Source organism: Canis lupus, chromosome 10 (genome assembly GCF_003254725.2).
Source record: "Canis lupus dingo isolate Sandy chromosome 10, ASM325472v2, whole genome shotgun sequence".
Taxonomy (NCBI): Eukaryota; Metazoa; Chordata; class Mammalia; order Carnivora; family Canidae; genus Canis; species Canis lupus.
In genome coordinates this window covers 35,824,309-35,848,728 of record NC_064252.1, presented here as the reverse complement: position 1 = coordinate 35,848,728, position 24,420 = coordinate 35,824,309, and the positions used below count along the sequence as shown (strand labels likewise).

Below are 24,420 nucleotides of genomic sequence, written 5' to 3'. Positions count from 1 at the left end.
ATGTCAGAGCATTAGATCTCATTTCTGTACTAGTAGATTCTCTAGAGTCTTTCATGCTTTTTTCAGGCCCAGCTAGTAACTTTATAATTGTTATCTGGAATTCCATCTTTGACATTTTACTTATATCTGTGGCAAAGAGTATTACCTCTGGTTCTTTCTTTGGTTGTGAATTCCTCCTTCTAGTTATTTTGCCCAGAGAAGAGAAGATGAATGAGTGAGTACTTTCAAAAATATCAACCACAACCCAAGTTAAGATACACACTAGACAAATCCAAAGAGATTAGAAACCAGAAAAGAAGAAGAAAAAGAAAAAAAAATTTTTTAAAGGAAGAAAAATAAAGGGGAATGGAATAAAAGACTATAATCTCACAGGATGGACAAAACAGGGTGATGCAGTTGGTCCTGAGTGTATTTTGGTCTGTGTATTAGGAGATGCTAAATCCCAAATTGTAAAGAATGTAAAATTTATATATGTGTATATATATACAAAAATAAAATTGAATAGAGTGAAAGGAAGCCAAAAATGAAGAGTATACATATGAAATGTAAATATAAAAAAATAAGTTAAAAAATATTTTAAAATCAAAGGTTGATAAAATAAGAAACTAGTTGAAAAGGGAAAAGAGAAAAAAAAAGAAATGGAAAATTTTAGACTGAAAAATAAATGAATCATGAGGAAAAACCTTGAATTCTATATACTATTTACCCTCTCTCACTCTGAGTTTTACAGTCCTATGTGGTCTATAAATTTGCTGTTCACTGTTCTTCCAGCTCATCTTCCTTCCAGCAGGAGGGGTCTGCTATGCTGATTCTCAGGTTTCTGTACCTTGGCAGAGTTGTACTGGACCCCTCATTACACTGAGGGGCAGAGCTCAGTGTAAGCTGTTTTTGGTTGCTGTATGTGGCTTTTGTTCTCTGAAGACTTTCTGTGCCTCTTCAGAGGATCAAAACAAAAATGGCCATGCTGGATCTCTAGCCCCAGAGCCTTTTGAAAGATCAAAAGATCGTGGCCCATTCTCTGCAGTAAACCCTCAGGAATAAATGGTCTTCACTTTTATGTCTGCCAAACTCTATAGACTCCTGCGGTGGGATTCTCCCAGGGGAAGGTGGAGAGTCACTGATTTGTGCGTTTTGCAGGGCCCTGGCTCAGAGAGTGATCCGCCCAATCCTGCATGAACCCGCTCCACTCCTCCCAGGGGAAGACAGAAGGTCGCCTATTACTGTCCTTTACAGATCCCCACCCTGAGAGCTGATCTGCCCCTTCTGGGGTAAGGAGAGGATCGCTGCTTTGCTGTTTTTCACAGGGCTCTGGCACTGAGAGCTCTCCCCTTGGTGGTGTGCACAGCCACCCGGACCCTCCCAGGAGAAGGTGGAGGGTTCCTGTGTTCCTGTCCTTTGTAGGGTCCCCATGTAGCAAACCATCACTTGATTACGCTGTGGCTCATGTTTTATGGCAAACTGAGCTGAGGGCCCTATCCTGGGCTCCCTGACTATAATGTTTCTCCGCTCCAATGCTTGGGAACTCTACCAGCTCAGGCACCCCCATTCTTTCTGTGACTCCAGGGATCCTGAGAACATACTTTCTTGTCTAGAATTCTGCCCCATTTCACCACCTGAGCACCTTTCAAGTAGGGATGTCTCTCACTGGAGCTGGTTTCTAAGAGTTCCGATTTTGCCCTTTGGAGCTATATCACTTTCTGGTAGCTGGCTTAAGAGGCTCCCTCCCGCCCACTGTTTATCTTCTGACATATCCCTTCAGAATCACTTCTCTGCATGTCCTACCTTGCAAAAACTATGAGTAGAGCTCCAGATATTTTCTTACATCTCAAGTTGAATTCATGGGTATTCAGAATGATTTGATATCTAGCTAAATTCAGGGACCAGATAAAATGAGGTCCCCTACTCTTTGGCCATCTTGCCTCCCCCACCACGAATGAGTATTTCAAAAGGAGGAGGTGGTCAGTAGTCCCTAGATGGTACTATGAAAGGTCATATATGTCCTTCCAAACTCGAACATTTATTTCCATATTTATTGATCATATCTGTGATCTAATTACATATGATTCTGTATCCTAACTTTTATTATTTTCACTTAATTTAACATTAATATTTTTCTTGTTCATAATCTTTAGTTCCCTGAGTGGCTGTACACTTGACTTGAACCATTTCCGTGTTGCTAGGTGATTAAGTTACCTCTGCATTTTTATTTATTTATTTATTTTTTGCATTTTTATTCTTACAAGCAGTGTAATAATACTGTACTTTTGGAGGGTTGTATTTTAGGTGTTTTTCTTAGGTAATATACCAGAAGTAGGATTATTCAATCAAAGGCTTAGAATATCTCTATGGTCTTGAAGTCCTGTAGCAAAGTAACATATTTTTGAAGCAGTGTTCATAGACATCTTTTTTAAACATTTTATTATTTTTACAAATTGACTTTAATGCTTTTTATTTATGCAAGGCAGATATATTAAGAGGAAAGTATTACAGCAACTGCTAAATTTTACTGCTATTATTTTTATTTTTTGTTTTTTATTCATTTTAGAGAGAGAGCAGGTGTGCATACACGTGTGTGAGCGAGGGTGAGTGTGGCAGGGAGGGGTCAGGTGAGGGGAGGAGAGAATCTCAAGCAGACTCTGAGCTGAGCACAGAGTCCCACATGGGGCCCAGTCTCACAAACCTGAGATCATAACCAGAGCCAAAACCAAGAATCAGAGGCTTAACCTTCTGAGCCACCCAGGTGCCTCTACTGTTAATATTTTAAAAAAACATTCTTTCATATATCTCTTTTTCAATATAAATTCATATAGGTATTTTATATAAACGGGACCCAGTTATACTTGCTCTTTTGTAACCTGCTTTTATCATCTAAATACAGGTTCTATTATCATTTTTAATGGTTATATATTTATCATAAATTTATTTAACCATTTAAAGTCCAGAGAATATGTTTATATAGGTTCATCTCCTTAAAATCTTAGATGTGCTACTGGTGGGTTAAAGGATGTGCATATTTAAAATTTCAAATATGTATTTCTATATTGTGTGGAACGTGGTTCCAAAGTGAGGTTTTTTTTACAGAATTTTATTCTTTTGAAAAAGGAAACTTTAGGGAAATCATGGTAATTGATTTTTGCCATCTAACATTACTGTGCATTTATAACTTCCATTATTTTATCTTTAGCTTTTGCCTCTGATGACAGAGCAGCTACAGTGGATGCCATTTGTGAATACCAAACTTCACGAGCCTTTTGTGAAATTTATATATTGGTCTCTAAGACAGCTGGATGCGGCAGCACAGGTAATTGATTAATAGGAGTCTCTTTAAGTGATACTCTGTTCAGTATTATTTCTCTTGATCTTGTTCTTTTACAGATTTCTTTGGTTTATATTTCAGGACTTTTGTCTTCTTTGTTTTATTCACTACTATCTTGTCTTTTATAAATACTGTTTCTCAGTGCTATAGGTTTTATTTAATATGTAACGTTTTTTAAGTTTGAAAATTGGAGTACTTAGTAAATATCACTCTATTAGGTTGTTAAAACCACTGTCCCCTTCCCCCATTATTTAACTTATAATTTTTCATATTTTACTGAAGGTAATAGAAATTAAAGATTTCTTGTGTTAATGCCAGTAAATGCACACTAGGTAAATTGGACAGTGATTTTTACAGTAGCCTAATCAAAGCAGAAAAATTATTCCAGTATCTATAAAATGAATCATACATGTTACCTATTTATATAAGGTTCATTCAATTTAAATTATGTCATATGTATGTAATCATTTGTGCTATTAGCTGTAGTAATTTTGTAAAATTTTATTTCCCTAGTTAATATTGGTAAACACTGTTATAGCTTTCATTTACTTAAAGGAGAGATGCAAATTTGTGCTTGGGTAGTGTAATCTTGGTCTTGTGGAATTTAAGAAGCACACAGCTAAACCACTTAGTGTAGTACTGATGATCAAGTAGTGTTAATTGATTATAATTATATATAAATCATAGTAATAACACTGATTATTATATGTATGATTATTAAACTTAAGGAGAAATAACTTTCCTTGGGTAGTATTTCAAATATTTTGCCTCTGTGGTGCGTAAGTAGGCAATGTGAGCAGGTATGCACATGTGCATGTGCCCCCCACCCACAGAAAATCATTTTTATTTTTATTTTTTTTATTTTTTATTTTTTTTTTAATTTTTATTTATTTATGATAGTCACAGAGAGAGAGAGAGAGAGAGAGAGGCAGAGACTCCGGCAGAGGGAGAAGCAGGCTCCATGCACTGGGAGCCCGATGTGGGATTCGATCCCGGGTCTCCAGGATCGCGCCCTGGGCCAAAGGCAGGCGCCAAACCGCTGCGCCACCCAGGGATCCCAGAAAATCATTTTTAATTTATTGGTCTTAACTACATGTTTTACTAAACAAAGTTGTATGGATTATCAGATCTTGTATTGTTGCTATCTTCTTTTTACAATTTGATTTTTCTGTTTGTATAATGGTTTCTAAAAATGGTTGGCTGAATGCTTGTCTCAGCCACAAAAGGCTGTGCTCAGCAATCAAGTAAAATTTTCTTTTATCTTCTTTCCAAATATTCTTTTCATTTTCAGATAATTTACAGTTTATTTTTATCTACAAATATATACTCTGCATGTACTTTGTGTGCTATTATAGACAGGACTACCAGTGTGCTTCTACATTTCTAGTAGAAAGTAGCATTCTTGCCACTGTCCTGTTTGTTTATTCAACATTTATTGAAGGATTTCTAATATTTTAGTTGTAACAATTGTCTGATTGCATGTACTTTTTTAAATTAAGCTATTTATTTTGAGATAATTGTAGATTCACTTGTAGTAATAAGAACTAATACAAAAAAATCACTTGTGTCCCTAACCCACTTTCCCCCAGTGATAACATCTTGTGAAACTAGTACAATATCACAACCACAGTATTGACATTGATATAGGCAAATGATTGTTCAGTCATCATACTGATTCCTCATGTTGCTTGTTTTTTAATGTATACAGACTTTTATTTTTTATTTTTATTATTATTTTTATTTTTTATTTTTTAAAGAGATGAGACTGCTTTCTATTTTTTTTTAAAGATTTTATAAGATTTTATTTATTTATTCAGAGACACAGAGAGAGAGAGAGAGGCAGAGACACAGACAGAGGGAGAAACAGGCTCCGTGCAGGGAGCCCGATGTGGGACTCGATCCCGGGTCTCCAGGATCACACCCTAGGCTGCAGGCGGTGCCAAACCGCTGTGCCACCAGGGCTACCCAGACTTTTATTTTTTAGAACAAACTTAGGTTCACAACAAAATTGAACAGAGATTTCCAGTATATTCCCAGACCCCACTTAAATACTGTCTCCCACAGTGTCAGCTTCCTGTACCAGAATTTGTTAAAATTGTTACAGTGTGGGGCAGCCCCGGTAGCTCAGCGGTTTAGTGCCGCCTTCAGCCCAGGTCCTGATCCTGGAGACCCGGGATCGAGTCCCACGTCGGGCTCCCTGCATGGAGCCTGCTTCTCCTCTGCCCGTGTCTCTGCCCCCCCCCCATGAATAAATAAATAAAATCTTTTAAAAAAAAATTGTTACAGTGTGTTAAACCTGATGACCCCACATTGATATGTTATTTCACCCCAAGCCCATAGTTTACATACATTAGTTACCATTCCTGGTGTTTTACTTTCTATGAGTTTTGACAAAAATATAATGGTATGTAACCACCAGTATGGTATCATACAGAATAATTTGTTACTAAAAATAGTTTGCCCTAAAAACCTTGTGTGGTCTGCCTAGTCATGTTTCTCTGATCCCTAACTCCTGCAAACCACTAATTCTTTTACTCTTTGCCTTTTACATAATGTGATAGTTTTTCCTTTTACAGAATATCATATAGCTAGAATTATACAGTATGTAGGCTTTTCAGATTGGCTTCTTTCACTTAGCAATATGCATTTAAGATTCCTCCATGTCTTTTCATGGTTTGATAGCCTATTTCTTTTCAGTGCTGAATAACATTCCATCGTCTAGATGTACCACAGTTTATTTATCCATTCACCTACTAAAGGACATTTTGATTGCTTCCAAGTTTTGGCAAGTATGAATAAAGATGCTGTAAACATCCATGTGCAGGTTTTTGTATGGACATTACTCCTTTGCATAAATACCAAGGAGCACAATTGTTGGATAGATATGGTAAGAGTATGTTTAGTTTTTTGAAAAACTATAAGCTGCCTTCCAAAGTGGCTACACCATTTTGCATTTCCAGTAGCAGTGAATGAGAATTCCTGTTGCTCCACATCCTTATCAACATTTGGTGTTTTCAGTTTGGCTGTTCTAATTGGCGTATAGTCAGATCTTGTTTTTATTTGCAATTCTCTAATGACATACCGTTGAGGATCTTTTCATATGCCTATTGCCATCTGTATATCTTCTTTGGTGAGGTTTGCGGGTTCTTTCCCCATTTTTTTTTTAATTGGTTTGTTTTCTTACAGTTGGGTTTTTAGAGTTCTTTCTATATTTTGGTTAACAGTTCTTTATCAGATTTGTCTTTGGAGATATTTTCTATTTCCAATCTGTAGCTTGTTTTTCAATCTCTTGACAGAGTAGTTTTTAATGAAGTCTAGCTTCTCAGTTATTTTTTGTGGATCATGCCTTTGGTGTTGTATCTAAAAAGTATTTACTATATCAAAGGTATTATGTATTCTTGGAGAATTGACTCTTTATCAATATGTAGTGCCCCTCCTTCCCTGGTAACTTCCCTTGCTCTGAAGTCTGCTTTGTCTGAAGTTAATACAGTTATTCTAGCTTTCTATCGATTAGTGTTAGCATGGTCTATCTTTCTATCCATTTACTTGTAGTCTGTATTTGTCTTTATATTTAAAGTGAGTTTCTTATAGACATTGTATAGTGGGTCTTCTATTTTGATTCACTCTAATAGTCTCTCTCTCTCTCTCTTTTTAATCTTATTTATTTATTCATGAGAGACACAGAGAAAGAGAGAGGCAGAGACACAGGCAGAGGGAGAAGCAGGCTCCATGCAGGGAGCCTGATATGGGACTTGATCCCAGGACCCCAGGATCACGCCCTGGGCTAAAGGCAGGAGCTAAACTGCTGAGCCACCCAAGGCATCTCTAATAGTCTCTTTTAATTGTTGTATTTTGACTATTGATATTGAAAGTGATTATTGTTATTGTTGAATTAATATCTACCATAAGTTTTTACTGTTTTTATTCATTAACAATTTTCTTTGTTCCTGTTTTGTTCTCTTTTCCCGCCTTTTGTGGTTTTAATTGGACATTTTATATGCTTCTACTTTCCCTTCTTTCTTAGCATCTCTTTCTTTACCTTTTTTAGTGGTTGTCCTACTGTTTGCAATATACAATTTACAACTAATGTAAATCCACTTTACAATTACACTATACAGCTTTACATGTAATATAAGTATCTTATAATACAGTAGACCCACCTTATCTGTGGTTTCACTGTCTGTGGCTTCAGTTACCCACAGTTAACCACAGTATGGAAGTGGATGATCCTCTTCTGAAGTATTGTCAGAACGTCATTATTAGCCTAACGCTAAGTAAGGTCATAATGCCTGTGTCATTTACCTCACTTCATCTCATCCTGTAAATATTTTACTGTCTTACATCATCATCATCATAAGGGTGAGTACAGTTACAATAAGATATTTTGAGAGAGGGAGGGAGGGAGAGAGCCCACTTTCACATAACTCATATTATTATAATCTATTTAATATTAGTTATTGTTGCTAATCTCTTACTATGCCTCACTTATAGGTTAAACTTTATCATACATATATATGTATAGGAAAAGAATAGTTTATAAATAGTTTGGTACTATTCATGGTTTTAGGTATTCACTGGGAGTCATGGAACATCTGCCCCTCAGATAAAGGGGTACTACTGTAACAAAATACTGCTCATTTCTTCTGTCTTGTATTCCCTTGTATCATTCCTGTCGTTCATTTCACTTATACATAGGCATACATAAGCATGCATATGTACACATACATGTGCACACACAGAAGCATCAATAATTGTTGCTATTTTCAAGAAATTTATGTTAGATCAATTAATAAGATAAAAGTATTTTATGTACATATTCCTTCTCTAATGCTATTTCTTATTTTATGCACATCCAGATATAATTATCCTTCTCTCTAAGGACCTTTTATTAATATTATTTTCAAGGCTGGTCTACTGGTCACAGATTCCTTCAATTTTTGTTGGTCTGAGAAAATCCTTATTATTGGTGGATAATTTCACAGTATTTGGAATTCTAGGTTGGTGGAGTTTTTTTCCTCAATATTTAAAAAATTTCATTCTACTTCTTTGTGCTTACATGGTTTTTGAGGAGAATTTGGATATAATTCTTATCTTTGCTTCCATATAAATAAGCTATATTTTTCCTCTGGCTTCTATCAATTTTTTAAAAAATCTTTATTTTTTCATTTTCTGCCATTTGAATATGATATACCTTGGTGTCGTCTTTTGGGGATGGAGTTGGTATTCATCCTCCTTGGTGTTCTCTGAACTTCTTGGTTTTATTTCCTATGTTAATTTGGAGGAAATTCTGTCATTGCTTCAAATATCTCTCTTATTCCTTTCTTTTCTTTTCCTTCTGGTATTTATTTCCATTACCTGTATGTTACACCATTTGTAATTATCCCATAATTTCTGGATATTCTGTTCTGTGTGTTTTTCTCTTTATATTTTAATTTTTGAAGTTTCTGTTGATGTATCTTTAAAGATTATTTCTTCATCCATGTCTAGTTTGCTAATGGGCCTACACTCTTACCAGCAATATCTGTGATCTTGTTTCTCCATGGCCTCACCAGCATTTAGTGTTGTTACTATTTTTTATTTTCACCATTCTGATAGTATTGTTTTCTCATTGGAGTTTTAATTTGCATCTCTCCAGTGGCTGAACATATGTTTTCATGTGTTTACTTTTCCACATGTGTAGCCTCTTTATTCTGTTTGTGTCTTTTGCCCATTGTGTAATTGGACTCTTTGTGTTCTGTTGTTGAGTTTTGAGGGTTCTTTATATACTTTAGATACTAGTCCTTTGTTTGGTATGTCGTTTGGAAATTTTTTTTTTCTTTTTCGTAGCTTGTATTTTCATCCTCTTAACAGATAGTCTTTTGCAGAGCTTTGAAGTTTTAATGATTTCCAGTGAATCATTTTTTCCTTTTGCAAATGTTGCTTTTGGGGTCAAGTGTAAGAATTTGTTAACTAATCCTAGACTGTGAAGATTTTATCCTGTTTTTTCTTAAAGTTTTAAACTTTTGCATTTTACATGTAAGGCTATGTAGTTTGAATTAATTTTGTATGAGGTGTGAGACTTGGATCAAGGTTAATATTTGACCTATAAATGTCTAATTACTCAAGCTCCACTTATAAAAAAGGCTTTCCTTCCTCTGTACCTTTGTTAGTTAGAAATAATTGTGTGGGTCTCTTTCTGAGTTCTTTGTTATTTTCCAGGTATATGTGTGTCTGTTCTTTGCTAATTCCATACCGTTGATTCCTATACCTTTATAATAGGTTTTGAAATTGGGTATATTGATTTTCTCTCATTTTACTGTTATGTTTCAAAAATGTTTTAACTATAATAGTTCCTTTGCCTTTCCTTATAAATTTTGGAATAATCTTCTTTATCTACAAAATATCTTGCAGGGATTTTGATAGAATTGCACTGACCTGTATTTAATTTGAGAAAACTGTGTTGAGTGTTCCATTTCAGGAAATGATATGTTCCTCCATTTTATTTATAAATTTGATTTTTATCATCCATGTTACATGGTTTTAAGCATAAAATTCCTGTACATTATTTGTTAGATTTTCAGCTGCATATTTAATGTTATTTTTAAATTTTGGTATCCATGTTGATATTCTGTTTATTCTGTATCCTGTGACCATGATCTTACTAGTTTTAGGATTTGTCTTAAAGATTATTTGGGATTTCCTATATAGTCATGCATTTGCGAATAAAGAAAGCTCTTTTGTTTTCCTTTTTTTTTATACATTTGCCTCTAATTTTTCTATTGCATTAGCTATGATATGTAGGACTATAGTAAATATGAATGGTAATGGACATCTTTGGCTTGTTCTTGAATTTAGAGGAGAAAATAGTCCTTCACTATTTTTTTTTTTATTCTAAACATTTTTTTTTAATTTTTATTTATTTATGATAGTCACACAGAGAGAGAGAGAGAGGCAGAGACACAGGCAGAAGGAGAAGCAGGCTCCATGCACCGGGAGCCCGACGTGGGATTCGATCCCGGGTCTCCAGGATCGCGCCCTGGGCCAAAGGCAGGCGCCAAACCGCTGCGCCACCCAGGGATCCCCCAGTCCTTCACTATTAATCATAATTTTAGCTGTGGTTTTATAGGTGATTTTTATCAAATTTAAGTTCCCCTCTATTCCTATATTTCTGAGATTTTTTTTTTTAAATCATGAATGAGTATTGAAACTTTTTTTAAACACTTTTTGGCATTTATTGATATAATCATGTGATTTTTTTTTTCTTTAACCTGATAATGTGGTGCATTACTGTTTGGCTTTCAAATACTGAATTAGCCATATATTCCTGAAATAAACCCCACTTAGCTATGTGGTATGGTTCTTTTTATATTCACTGAATTCTGTTTGCTAATATTTTGTTAAAGAGTATATATTCATTAGGGATATTGGCCTGCAGGTTTCTCTTCTTTTATACTATCTGTCTGGTTTTGTATCAAGGTAATACTATGTTCATAGAATTAATTGGTAAGTGTTACATCTTCTTTCTTTGAAAGAAAATAGAATTATTGTTAATTCTTCTTTAGACATTTGGTAGAATTCTTCTATGAAACTGTCACCCTGGAGATGTCTTTTTTGGGGAATTTTTTTTAGTTATAATTTTTTTAAAGATTTTATTTGAGAAAGGGTGAGAGCACAAGCATGGGGAGTAGCAGGCAGAGGGAGAAGCAGGCTCCCCATTGAACAGAGAGCCCAATATAGGCCTCAATCCCAGAATCCTGGGATCATAACCTGGCTGAAGGTAGACACTTAACCAACTGAGCCACTGGGTGCACCAGGGAGGTTTTAACATTTTATGAATTCAAGTTCTTAAATAGTTATAGGGATATCATGTAACTTATATGAGTGATTTGTAGAAGTTTGTGCTTTTCAAGGAATTGAGTGAACCCTTGTCTAAGCTCAAACATGTTAAGGATGTATGTGTAAAGTTTTTCATAGTATTCTTTTATTATCCTTTTGATGTCCTCAGTGTTTGTAGTAATATCCTCTGTTTCATTCCTAGTATTGATTAATTTGTCATTTTTTTTCTTTCTTGCCAGAAGTTTGTTATGTTGATTTTTTTTTAAAGGATTATCTTTTAGTTTCAGTATTTTATAGTTTTCACTTTTATCCCTTATTATTGCCTTCCTTCAGTTTGCTTTGGATTTATTTTGTTCTCCTTTTTTAGTTTACTAGGTAAAAGCTTAAATTATTCACTTGAGACTTCCTTTTTTTCTAATATATTGCTATTTTTAATGCTGTTTTTCTGTCAGTGCTGCTTTAACTGTGTCCCGCAAATTTTGGTATATTGCATTTTCATTTCTTGTAGTTTAATTTATTTTAAAAATTTCCCTTGAGACTTCCTTTTTGACTCATGAATTATTTAGAAGTTCGTTTTAGATCTTTTACCTTTCTGTTTTTCTGGTTTGGTTGTATTGTTGACATTGTTTGGCTGACAGTGTGTATTCTGCTCTTATTATGTGGAGTGTTCTAGAAATGTGGATTAGATCCTACTGGTTGGTGGTGTTTTGAGTTAGTTTATATCCTTGTTAATATTTTGTCTATTTGTATTGAGTGTTCAGAGAAGTCTTCAGCTGTAATTGTGAATTTACATTTTTCTCCTGTTGGTTTTATCATCTTTTGCCTCATATGTTCTGCAACTCTCTTGCTTTATGAATATAAATTTATGATTGTTACGTGTTCTTAGTGGTTTGACTCTTTTATCATTATGTAAGTTTCTCACTCTCCCTGGTAGTTTTCTTTGCTTTGAGATCTATTTTCTAGTATTAATATAACCACTCTACTTTCCTTAGATTCATAGTGTCTTTTCCATTCTTTTAATTTTGATCTGTTTACATTGTTATATTTGAAATGAAATTTTTATAGATAGCAGATAGCTAGATTTTATTTTTAAATCAACTTTACTGAGTTTTTGTGTTATAACTGGTATATTTAGGCCATTTATATTTAATGTAGTTATTGATATGTTAGGGCTTAAGTTTATTTTTTTGCTACTGTTTGTTTTTGTGTATCTTTTTCATTTCTCTGGGTTTTCTTTTCCCCTGCTTTGCTGTGGGTTGCTTGAACATTTTTTAAAGTTCCATTTTGGTTTATTTATAGAATTTTGAGTCTCTTTTTATAGTATTTTTTTTATTAGTCCTTCTAGGTACCACATTGTATATAAATAACTTACCACAGTCTGCTGGTGTTTTCATTTTGCTAATTCAACTGAAGTATAGAAACTTTGCCTTTTCATCCCTTTATTAATTCTCTGTCTATAATATTATTGTGCTAATATTTTTCTACATATATTAAGGATCACATTAGACAGTGTTATCATTTTTGCATCAACTGTCAAACATAAAACTCAGGAGAAGGAAAGTCTATTGCATTTGTCTATGTTTTGCTTACTGAGTTCTTTTCTTCCTTCCAGATATTCCAAGGTTCCTTCTTTTATTATTTCATTTCACCATAGAGAACTTCTCTTAAGCAGTTTTGGAATAGGTCTGTTGATGACAAATTATTTTAGTTTCACTTCATCTTATAGTGTCCAAGTTTCCTCTTCATCCTTGAAGGATATTTTCACTGGGTATAGGATTCTTTTTTTTTTTTTTTTTTTAAGATTTTTTTCTTTCATTTGACAGAGTGAGCACAAGCAAGGAGAACAGCAAGTAGAGGGAGAAGGAGAGAGGGAAATAGACCTCCCAGGGAGCAGGGAGCCCAACTCATGGCTTGATCTCAGGACCCCATGATGATGGCCTGAGCCAAAGGCGGACACTTAACCAACTAAGCCACCCACGTGTTCCTTGGTAGAGGATTCCGAGATGATAGTTCTTTTCTTCTAATACTTGAAAAATGTAGGTGCTAATTTCTTCTAGACAACTTCCATGGCTTATGATAAGGAATCTACTGTTACTTGAATTGCTTGCTTCTTTTATGTTAATTTCTCTGTTACTGCTTTTGTTTTCTTTTTTCCTTAGGTTTCATAAGATGGGCTATTGATATATCTTGTTGATCACTTTGGATTTATCCTTTCTAGGGTTTGGTCAGCTTCTTCAGTCTCTAATTTTTTTTTTTCCAAATCTGGGAAGTTTTCAGCCATAACTTCTTTTTCAGCCTCACCTCATGTTTGTTTTTCCTTCCAGAATTCTGATTGATATGATTATTAAATCTTTCGTTATATTTCCTCAGTTCCTGGAATCTCTGTTTATTTTTCCCCTCCAGTTTTTTTTTTTTTCATTGTTCAGATTGTTTTAAATTCCAGGTAACCAGTTACTTCCTTGTGTCCTCCATTCTGCTGTTGAACCTATTTTTTTGTTTGTGTATTTTTTTCTTTTTTAATTGAAATACAAGTTAGTAAACATATAGTGTAGTAGTGGTTTCAGGAGTAGAATTTAGTGAGTCATCACTTATATATAACACCCAGGACTCATCCCAACAAGTATCCTCTTAATACCTGTCAGCCTTTAGCCCATCCCCCCACTTACCTCCTCTCCAGCAACCCTTAGTTTGTTGTCTCTTATGGTTTGCTTCCCTATTTTTGTCTTGTTTTTCTTTTTTTTCCCCGTGTTCATCAGTTTTGTTTCTTAAATTACACAAATGAATGAAATCATACAATATCTGTCTTTCTCTGACAGACTTATTTCACTTAGCATAATGCATTCTAGCTTCATCCACCTTGTTGCAGGATTTCATTCTTTTTGATGGCTGAGTAATACTCCATTGTATATACACTATTACTTCTTTATCCATTCCTTGGTTCATAAACATTTGGACTCTTTCCATAATTTGGCTATTATCCATAGGGCTTTTATGAACATTGGGGTATGTGAGCCCCTTCGAATCAGCACTTTTGTATCCTTTGGATAAATACCTAGTAGTGCAATTGCTGGGTCATAGGGTAGTTACATTTTTAACTTTTTGAGGAATCTCCATACCATTTTCCAGAGTGGCTGTACCAGTTTGCATTCCCAGCAGTGTAAGAGAGTTCCCCTTTCTCCGCGTTCTAGCCAACATCTGTTGTTTCCTGTGGTGTTAATTTTAGCCATTCTGACTGGTGTGAGGTAGTATCTCATTGTGGTTTTGATTTGTATTTCCCTGATGATGAGCAGTGTTGAGCACTTTCATGTGTCCGTTGGCCATTTGTATGTCTTCTCTGGGGAAATGTCTGTTCATATCTTCTGCCCATTTCTTAACTGGATTATTTATTTTTGGGGTATTGATTTTGATGAGTTCTTTATACATTCTGGACACTATACTTTTATCCAATATATCATTTGCAAATATTTTCTTCTGTTCTGTAGGCTGCCTTTTAGTTTTGTTGTTTCCTTTGCTGTGCAAAAGTGTTTTATTTTGATGAATTCCAATAGTTTTGCCTTTGTTTCCCTTGTTTCCAGCTATGTGTCTAGTAATAAGTTGCTGAGGCCAAGGTCAAAGAGTTGCTGCCTATGTTCTCCTCTAGGATTTTGATAGTTTCCTATGTCATATTTAGGTCTTTCATCCATTTTGAGTTTATCTTTGTGCATGGTGTAAGAAAGTGGTCTTAGTTTCATTCTTTTGCATGTCATGGTCCAGTTTACCCAACACTATTTGTTGAAGAGATTATCTTTTTTTCATTGGATATTCTTTCCTGCTTTGTTGAAGATCAATTGACTGTAGAGTTGAGAGCCCATCTTTGGGTTCTCTCTTCTGTTCCGTTGATCTATGTGTCTGTTTTTCTGCCAGTGTCATTCTGTCTTGATGATCACAGCTTTGTAATACAGTTTGAAGTCTGAGACTGTGATGCCTCCAGCTTTGATTTTCTTTTTCAGGATTGTTTTGGCTATTTGGGGTCTTTGTGATTCCATACAAATTTTAGGATTGTTTTTTCTAGGTCTATGAAAAATATTCGTGTTACTTTTACTGGTGTTAAACTGTGAATTTGGGTAGTATAGACATTTTAACAATATTTATTCTTACAATCCATGAACATGGAATATTTTTCCATTTCTTTGTGTCTTCTTCAGTGTCTTCCATTGGTGTACTATAGTTTTCAGAGTACAGATCTTTGATCTGTTTGGTTAAATTTATTCTTAGGTATCTTCTGGTTCTGGTGCAGTTGTAGATGGGATTGATTCCTTCATTTCTCTTTCTGCTGCTTCATTATCAGTGTATAGAAATGCAACAGATTCTCTACATTGATTTTATATCCTGGACTTTGCTGAATTCATATTTTAGTTGTAGCAATATTTGAGTGGAGTCTTAGGGATTTTCTACATAGAGTATCATATCATCTGCAAAGAGTGCAAGTTTGGCTTCTTCCTTGCCAACTTGAATGCTTTTTATTTCTTTCTGTTACCTACCGAGGCTAGGACTTCCAGTACTAGGTTGAACAATAGTGGTGACAGTGGGCATCCCTGTCATGGTCCTGACCTTGGGGAAAAAGCTCTCAGTTTTTCCCCATTGAGGATGGTATTTGCTGTGGAACTTTTGTATATGGCCTTTATGATGTTGAGGTATGTTCCTTCTATCCCTACTCTCTTGAGGGTTTTTGTCAAGAAAAGATGCTGTATTTTTTCAAATGCTTTTTCTGCATAAATTTAGAGGATCATATGGTTCTTATCCTTTCTTTTATTAATGTGATATATCATGTTGATTGTTTGACAGATATTAAGTCACCCCTGCAGCCCAGGAATAAATCCAACTTGATCGTGGTGAATAATCCCTTTAATGTACTGTTGGATTCAATTAGCTAGTAAACCCATCTGTTTTTAATTTGGTTAATGTATTTTCAGTTATAAAATTTCCATTTGGTTCCTTATGTTTTCTTTAGTAAGACTTCTATTTCTTTGATGAGGTTTTCTATTTTTCATTTTTTTAAAAAAATGCATAATTACTAATTTTATCATTGCTGCTTTAAAATATTTGTCAGATAATTCTTAAATCTTTGTGCCATTGGTGTTGGCAATTACTGATTTTCATTCAGTTTGAGATCTTCCAGGTTCTTTGTGTGATTAGTGATTTTTATTGAAAACTGGACATTTTGGTATTCTGTTATAAGACTCTGGGTCTCTGTTTTATCTGACTTTCTTTTGACACTGCTCTTGCAGAGGAAATACAGGTTGGCTTCTCTTTATTGCCTAGTGAAGTAGAAGTCCAGATTCCCCACTAGGCCTCCACTGATACCTCCCTAACTGGGAGGGATGGGAGTATCTAATTACTACCCCTCACATAGCCTTCATGGATACCTTGTAACTGCCTGGTTGAGGGTAGAAGTGTAAGCTCTCCTTGGAATTTTGCTCATTTAGGTGGGTGTTAGATCATCTAGATATTTGGTGGGATATTTTGTTGGATTGTGGTTTTGTCTAAAAGTTTTTGTCTTGGGGCACCTCAGTAGCTTAGTTGGTTAAGCCCCTGACTCTTCATTTCAGCTCAGGGTTCTGAGATCGAACTCCACATCAGGCTTTGCGTAGGTGTGAAGCCTGCTTTAGATTCTCTTTCTCCCTCTGTCACTCCCTCTCCACTCTTCGCTCTCTTTCTCTCTCTAAATAAAATTTTAGGGCAGCCCAGGTGGCTCAGTGGTTTAACGCCGCCTTCAGTCCAGGGTGTGATCCTGGACACCCGGGATCAGGTCCCACGTCGGGCTCCCTGCATGGAGCCTGCTTCTTCCTCTGCCTGTGTCTCTGCCTCTCTTTCTGTGTGTCTGTCATGAGTAAATAAATAAAATCTTAAAAAAAAAATCTAAATAAAAATTTTAAAAACGTTTTTGGTCTTGCAAGGCTGCTCTTTTCCTAGCCTTTTGGCTAGAGAGAACAAGCTTATGTTGGGTCTTTTTTGTCTGCATTTGCCAGGTTGTCAGCTTTTTCAACTCCAAGTCTGAGAAATGTGAGGCATTAACAAACTTGTAGAATTTCTAATATTTTCTTCTATTTTTATACCAAAGTTTTAGAACACATACATACATATTATCTTTTCCTAATGATTGTAAAAACTTAGTTTTTTTTTTTTAATTTGAATATAGTTGATGCACAGTGTTAACATTAGTTTTGGGTATACAACGTACTGGTTCAAATTATCTGTACGTATGCTCTGCTCATCATGAAGTATAAGTACCATCTGTCACTCTATAACACTATTGCAGCATCATTGACTATATTCCCTGTGCTGTGCCTTGATTAGTGTGACTTATTCCTTCCATAACTGGAAGCTTGTATCTCCCATTCCCCTTCACCCATCTTGCCCTTCTTTTCACCTCTCTTCCCTCTGGCAACCATCAGCTTATTCTCTATATTTAAAGGTTGATTCTGCTTTTTGTTTGTTTATTCCTTTTTTTTTTTTTTTTAAGATTCCATATAGCAGTTAAATCACAGTCTTTCTCAATCTGACTTATTTCACTTAGCATAATACTCTTTAGGTCCATCCATGTTGTCACAAATGGCAAAATCTCATCTGTTTTTTTGGCAGCATAATATTCCATTGTGTGTTTGTGTATGTATGTATGTATATGTATATGTGTATATATATGTATATAAACACACACACCACATCTTATCCAGTTACCTGTTAATGGACACTTAGGTTGCTTCCATATTTCGGCTCTTGTAAATTAGTGCTGCAATAAACAAAGGAGTATACACATCTTTTTTTTTTTTCTTTTTAAAGATTTTATATATTTATTCATGAGAGACACACAGAGAGAGGCAGAGACACAAGAAGAGGGAGAAGCAGGCTCCATGCAGGGAGTCTGATGTGGGACTCAGATCCTGGGTCTCCAGGATCACGTCCTGGGCTGAAGGTGGCACTAAACCGCTGAGCCATCTGGGCTGCCCTACACATCTTTTCAAATTAATGTTTTTGTTTTGTTTGAGTAAATAACTAATAGAATTACTGGGTAGTGTGGTATTTCTTTTTTTCATTTTTTGAGAAACCTCCATACTGTTTTCCACAGTGGCTATACCAACTTATATTTCCACCAATAGTATATAAGTATTCCTTTTCAAATTTAAAGTTTATTGGCCATATATTTAAATTAGATTGCATTTGTTATGCCACTCACCACCGAAACATTGTGCCTTTTGATACCCATAAAATCTCAATATATCTCTCTAATCTTAATGTATTATTATTATTGTTATTATAATTAGGGAGGGAGTGGAGGAGGGCAGAAAATGAGAGAATTTCAAGCAGGCTCCACACCCAGTGTGGATCCTGACACAGGGCTTGATCTCACAACCCTGAGATCATGACCTGAGCTGAGATCAAGAGACACTTAACTGAGCTACCCACGTGCCCATATCTCTCTAATTTTAATATATTGAAATTCTAAAGCAAATACTTGTTACCTATATTTAAGCTACTTCTGAGTCTAGCTCATGCACTCTTCTCTGTAAAATGATTTTCCTTTACTTGGTTCTTAAAATATATATGGAATATCATAAAAGCCTATATTATTTTATTTTTTTTAAGCCTATATTATTTTAGAAGTATTTATGTCAGTATTTCTGTTTTGCCCATTGTCTTGTTTTAGTTTATTCATCATGAGAATTATCCATGATTCTAACCTAGTGTCTTGTTCTTCTGCAATTGTTAAAAGTTATCAAAATTACTGTGATGGTTATGATCATAGTGATCTATAAAACAGGAAGGCCCTAGGTGATCACTTTATAAGCCAACACTGTAAGATATACCCAAACAAGCCATTTGTCAGTAATGGTGGAGGAGTGTGAAGAACCTATAGTGTCTCTGCTCCTTTGATTTGTATGTGCCAGAAACATATCATGATCTTATGTTCTTAAACATTTTCAAATTGAATCTTGACTCAATTCTCCTAATTTTGTTCTTAGAAAATTACATCTCCAATTTCTTAATTCTTGTAGGCTGCTCATTTCTTTTAGGAAAAGTCATAAATAATTTAGAAAAGTTGATTATAAAATTACTTCTTTTTAATCTTGCATATTTCTAACCCATTTTTTAATTAGAAAAAAATCGACATTTTTAGTTTCTATATTTGATTGTCGTATTTGAAATATATCATGGATATAAGTAAATATATTAAGATGGTACATATTTTTGACAGCATTCAACCATGACATCAACATTGAGGAGATTGGGTGAAGACATATTCAAAGGAGTAGTAACTAAGGGAATTCAGGATAATTCTTTAGAACATTCAGTGGAGAATAAACCAAAGACAGCTGCTTTCTTTAAAAGCTCCAATTTACCATTGAGATTTTTATCAACTTTAATTGTTCTCAAAACAGTCACTCAAGGTAAGCTTTCACATGTGCTTATGATATAGTTTTTCATAAACAGAAGGGAATTCTACGTAATGAAATAATTCTTACATAGCCAAATATGTTTTCCATTTTTATTTTTTATTTATTTATCTTTTAAAGATTTTATTAATTTATTCATGGTAGACACAGAATGAGAGAGAGGCAAAGACACAGGCAGAGGGAGAAGCAGGCTCCATGCAGGGAGCCCGATGTGGGACTCAATACCACTTCTGTGCAGTAGAGTATTGGACATGCTGACCATCTTCAGTGAGTCATTAAAAAAAAAAAAAGATGAATGTCCAGAAGGAATACAGAAAACTATTCATTCATTCATTCACTCTATATAAATCAAGGACATTCAATAAAACTAGCTAAGAAATTTATTGAATATCATATGCTGGGTTCTGAATATTTATGTCTCCTGCAAAATTCATATGGTGAAATGCTGACCCTTAAAGATGATGGTAATACTAGTTGGGGCCTTTAGAAGGTGCTTAGATCGTGAGGGTGGAGCCCTCATGAATGGGATTACTGCCCTTATAAAAGAATCTCCACAGAGATCTCTAGCTTTTCACCTTGTGAGGACACAGTGAGAAAGAAGGTACAGGCTGTGAACCAGAAAGAGGGTCTTCACCATACTGGCGACCATACTGGCAACTTTGTCTTGGACTTCACCGACTCCAGAACTGTGAGCAAAAAAATTCCTGTTGTATGTGAGCTACACAGTCTCTGATATTTGTTATAGTAGCCTGATAAAATTTGTGTTTCAGAAAATGAGCTTCAAAGAAATTCACAGTCTGTTGACTTTCAATATTATCATTACTATCTATGACTACCCATGGCTGTATATCATGACTACTGTGAATATCACTAACAGCAATCATATATGTAAAGAAATCTTGTTAATATAAGTAAAACAAAGAGTGTAAAATTTGGATATAAATCTAGTATGGTATCTGTAAACTTCATTTCTTTGTGAAATATAATAGGGCATAAATAAAGATATTCTCCCTCTCCCTCTGCCCCTTCTTCCACTTGCATTTGCTCACATGCACTCCCTCTAAGAATAAATAAAATCTTAAAAAAACAAGATCTGGGTAAATAATAGATGAATGGACAGAGTAATAAAGATTATTGCTGAGATTAAATGACAGAAATAAAGGACTTTTTAGGGCGGGGGAGGGCAGAGGGGGAGAAAATCTCAAGCAGGCTCCATGATGCAAGGCTTAATCTCACAACCCTGAAACAATTGTAACATTATACATCAACTGTATTTTTGTTTAAAAAATAAAAATAAAATTTTAAAGTTAAATTGAAATAGTCATGATATATAATAAAAATGAGTACTTCTAAAACACTAAAATAGGGCAATAGGAATATTAAGTCCAGAAATGACACAATTTGCACTTAATATATATATATTGAATTAGTGAATTGGTTGCTTTCTTATGTAAGTCACTTTTTGAAGAAAGAATTATAGGACAGTTCTTGCTTTCAAAGTCCTTAGAGTCTGTTGGGTAAGTAGGTTGTAAATATTTTTCTGCTTCATCTTATTATTGATACAGAAGTTTAAATAATGTGCTTCTGGTTAAAGAGAGATGATAAAAATTAGTTCTGGTGGTATAATTAGGAGATCAGGAGAGGATTTAGTATAAGGAGTTAGGATTTGAGCTGGACTATCAGGGATGTGTAGGATTTTATAGGCAGAAAATAAAGAAGGCCATTCCTCAAGGAACAGTATGAGCCAGAGTTTGGAATTATGGAAGAGCATGGCATGCAAGAACAGTGAGTTATTCAACAGAATAACATGTGGTACAGTCACAAGCTGCTCCTCAAATGGTGTTATCAACCTCTCAAAGCACATTACTTTTATCTTCTTTTAAAACCATACAAATTATATCATAACACTTTTTAAAATATATATATTTATTTTAGAGAGCAAGCCAGGATGGGTGCAGAGGGAGAAGAAGGGAATTCCAAGCAGACTCCGGGCTAAGCTCAGAGCCCAACACAGGGCTCTGTCTCACCACTATGATATCATGACCTGAGCCAAAATCAAGAGTCAGTTGTGATCCCGGGGTCCTGGGATCAAGTCCCACGTTAGGAGCCTACTTCTCCCCCTGCCTATATCTCTGCCCCTCTCTCTGTGTCTCTCATGGATAAATAAATAAAATCTTAAAAAAAAATTACCACCCATGATCCTCTCCTAATTTTGATTAACAAAGCATATAAAGCAATAATACGGTTCTCTAAAGTTGTAAAACCATTCCTAATTTGCCATTTATGACAAACACATCTGTGATTAGTTTTCATTCAATTCACTGTTATGGCCTTCAGTTAAAAATGTTTGAGAAATTTGGGAGTAACTAAAACTTAATAATGCCAGTACTTTAATTTCATTACTAGTGGGCTTTATGAATCTATAAAACTTGAATACACTTTTATGCGACATTTCCGAAACTTACTTAACTTCCAAACCCTTTTTGGAAAAGTGATATGCAGCACTAATTTTCTGCAAAGAACAATTTGGGAAATGCTGTCTTTCAGTTTCTGAGGCAAAATTGTAATACCTTATGAAGGTTCATATTACCCTGAGGAACACTTTCAGGGAGAGAAAATTAATGTTAAAAAAGGTGAATGGACGAAAGGTGAAATTCACATTGGTATCAAATTCTAGAGCTAATGAACTGATCCTTCTTGACCTTGTGTTTTCTGCCTTCATTGTCAGGTGCTCTAGAGGTTCAGTAGGCTGAGGGTTGGAAAGACAGCTGGTGGACCTTAGTTTATAGTCTCTTGGGATAGAGCAAAGCCAGCCAAGTAAAAGAACAGAAAAGGAAAAAGACATGTGTTAAATACAATTAAGGGAAATAATTAAAAGTATAGAGAAAAATAAAAGTTAGATATATTGTCTTATGTGCTGCAGCAAATTTGGAAGAACTAAAATTTCATACATAAAAACTCTTAGAGTAACAGACTTGTCTTAACTCTGGTAAGAAATAAAAAAACAAAACAAAACAAAACAAAAAACTCTGGTAAGAAGATATTTCCTATTTATAAAAAGAAAAGTATACATTACAAGATGAATAAATTTATTATAAAAAGTAAAGAGGAAGTAGATAAATGTGTTAGGTAATATTAAATACTCAGTAACCTAAATAAATATATTTGTAAGATAATACCTGATTTCCATTGAATAGACAGTGCAAATAGGTTGTTCAAAAACATAATACTTGGTATAAATTTGATGCTATAATGCTAAGCCCTTTATAGATTGTCTCTGAATATTATTATTCCTATATTAGTGGTTATTAGTTTATAGAAGTTAGATAATTGTGTCAAGGCCACACAGCCAGTATTTGACAGAGTCTGGTTCAGCTCACCTCTATCCATATCTAGAGCCCACCCTCTTGACCCTATTGTGTGACTTCCTAAGAGCCGGTACTCCTGAGATAATGAAAGAAATAATAATAAATACTTACATAGCATTTCCTGTGTTATGGGCCAAGCACTTTATGTGTACCAACTCATTTAATTCTTATAACAAGGTTATAAAATGTCATTAACATCTCAATTTTATAAATGAGGAAATTGAGGCATAGAGAGGTTAAGTCTGCACTCTTAGTCACTGTGCTACACTGATCCTCAGAAATAAAATTTAACTGTAAGGTATAGTCTTATATCCATTACACTCACAAAAATAAAGTAATTGAATATAATGCCAACTAAGTCTTTATTGATAAAATTCATGTATTTTCCAATTATAATACAATATTTCGATATTCAGTATTTCAAATTATAATGCAATAGTTCATTTCTAAGATTAATATATAATATTTACCAAAACTATCTTTAGAAATGTGGGATTTTTTTAAGTTCTTATTTTAATTCCATTAGTTAACATACAGTGTTATGTAACTTTTGGGGTACAATAGAGTGATTCAGCATTTCCATGTGTCATCCATTGCTCATCATGACAAGTGCCCTCCTTAATCCCCATCACCTATTTCACTCTATCCCCACCCCTCTACCACCTCCCCTCTAGTAACCAGAGGTACTAACTTTGTGGTGTCTAGTTCAGAGTTGAAACAAGTACAGTTTTGATTGTGTTGTAGCTTACCATTTTTGAAGTGCGTTCTGCTTACAGGAATCACCAAAATGTATCATAACCTGTGCTGTCTAATAATGACAAAGGATAAATAATTGACAAACCCACAATTGGAATAGTGAAGGAAATAAGTTCTTGCACTGTTGTTGACATTTTTCTAATCATTCATTTGGTTTTTTCAAATTTATTCCCCACAGTAACCTTAAGAGGTAGATGATGATGTCATTTTTACAAAAGAGCAAATTGAGGGTCAGGCATTTGTAAGGGACCTAGATCTTTTCTTGACCCTAAATATTCCAAGCTTTAACAGTGTCACATGAGGAGAGTAGGATATTATATGTTATTAGCAATTTTTAAGTATGTAGGTGTGGCAGTCAATGTAAAAATATTTTAATTAATAAAACCTTCAGTATGTACATACTAATTTGATCTATGTAAAGATATGAGAACTGAAAGATAAGAATCTTATCTAATAGTATTGTTTTAGGGACAGATTTCTTGTCTTTCTCATTAGACTCTCTCCCCGTTTAGTTGTGTGCATCGGCCAGTTGTGCTGTCCTGCTCCTGCAACACTTGGCCCCCAACTTACGCAGACTTATATATTTATAAGTTATGTATTTATTTATACTTGAGGCCTGTAGAAATGTAGGAATTATTGCCATTCTCAGATAGCAGGAACAATGTAGTATTAAGAACTTCAGTTTTACAGTCAGATAACTAAGGATGTGACATTGGGCAAGTCCCTTCTTTTC

The 24,420-nt window shown here is 34.7% G+C and overlaps 1 protein-coding gene across 10 annotated transcripts in view; it reads left to right on the top strand.

The window, feature by feature from the left end:
- CCDC138 (coiled-coil domain containing 138) overlaps positions 1-24,420 on the top strand; it is a 110,429-nt gene that overhangs the window by 61,643 nt on the left and 24,366 nt on the right. For 9 of the 10 annotated variants that reach the window (XM_035696097.2, XM_049115373.1, XM_025462595.3 and 6 more), the window contains 2 exons: positions 3,185-3,301; positions 19,365-19,557. In XM_035696097.2, the coding sequence (XP_035551990.1) occupies positions 3,185-3,301; positions 19,365-19,557 (310 nt within the window). Of the gene's footprint in view, positions 1-3,184; positions 3,302-19,364; positions 19,558-20,120; positions 20,252-24,420 lie in introns of all 10 variants that reach the window. The other variant, XR_003142298.3, reaches the window with a different exon arrangement.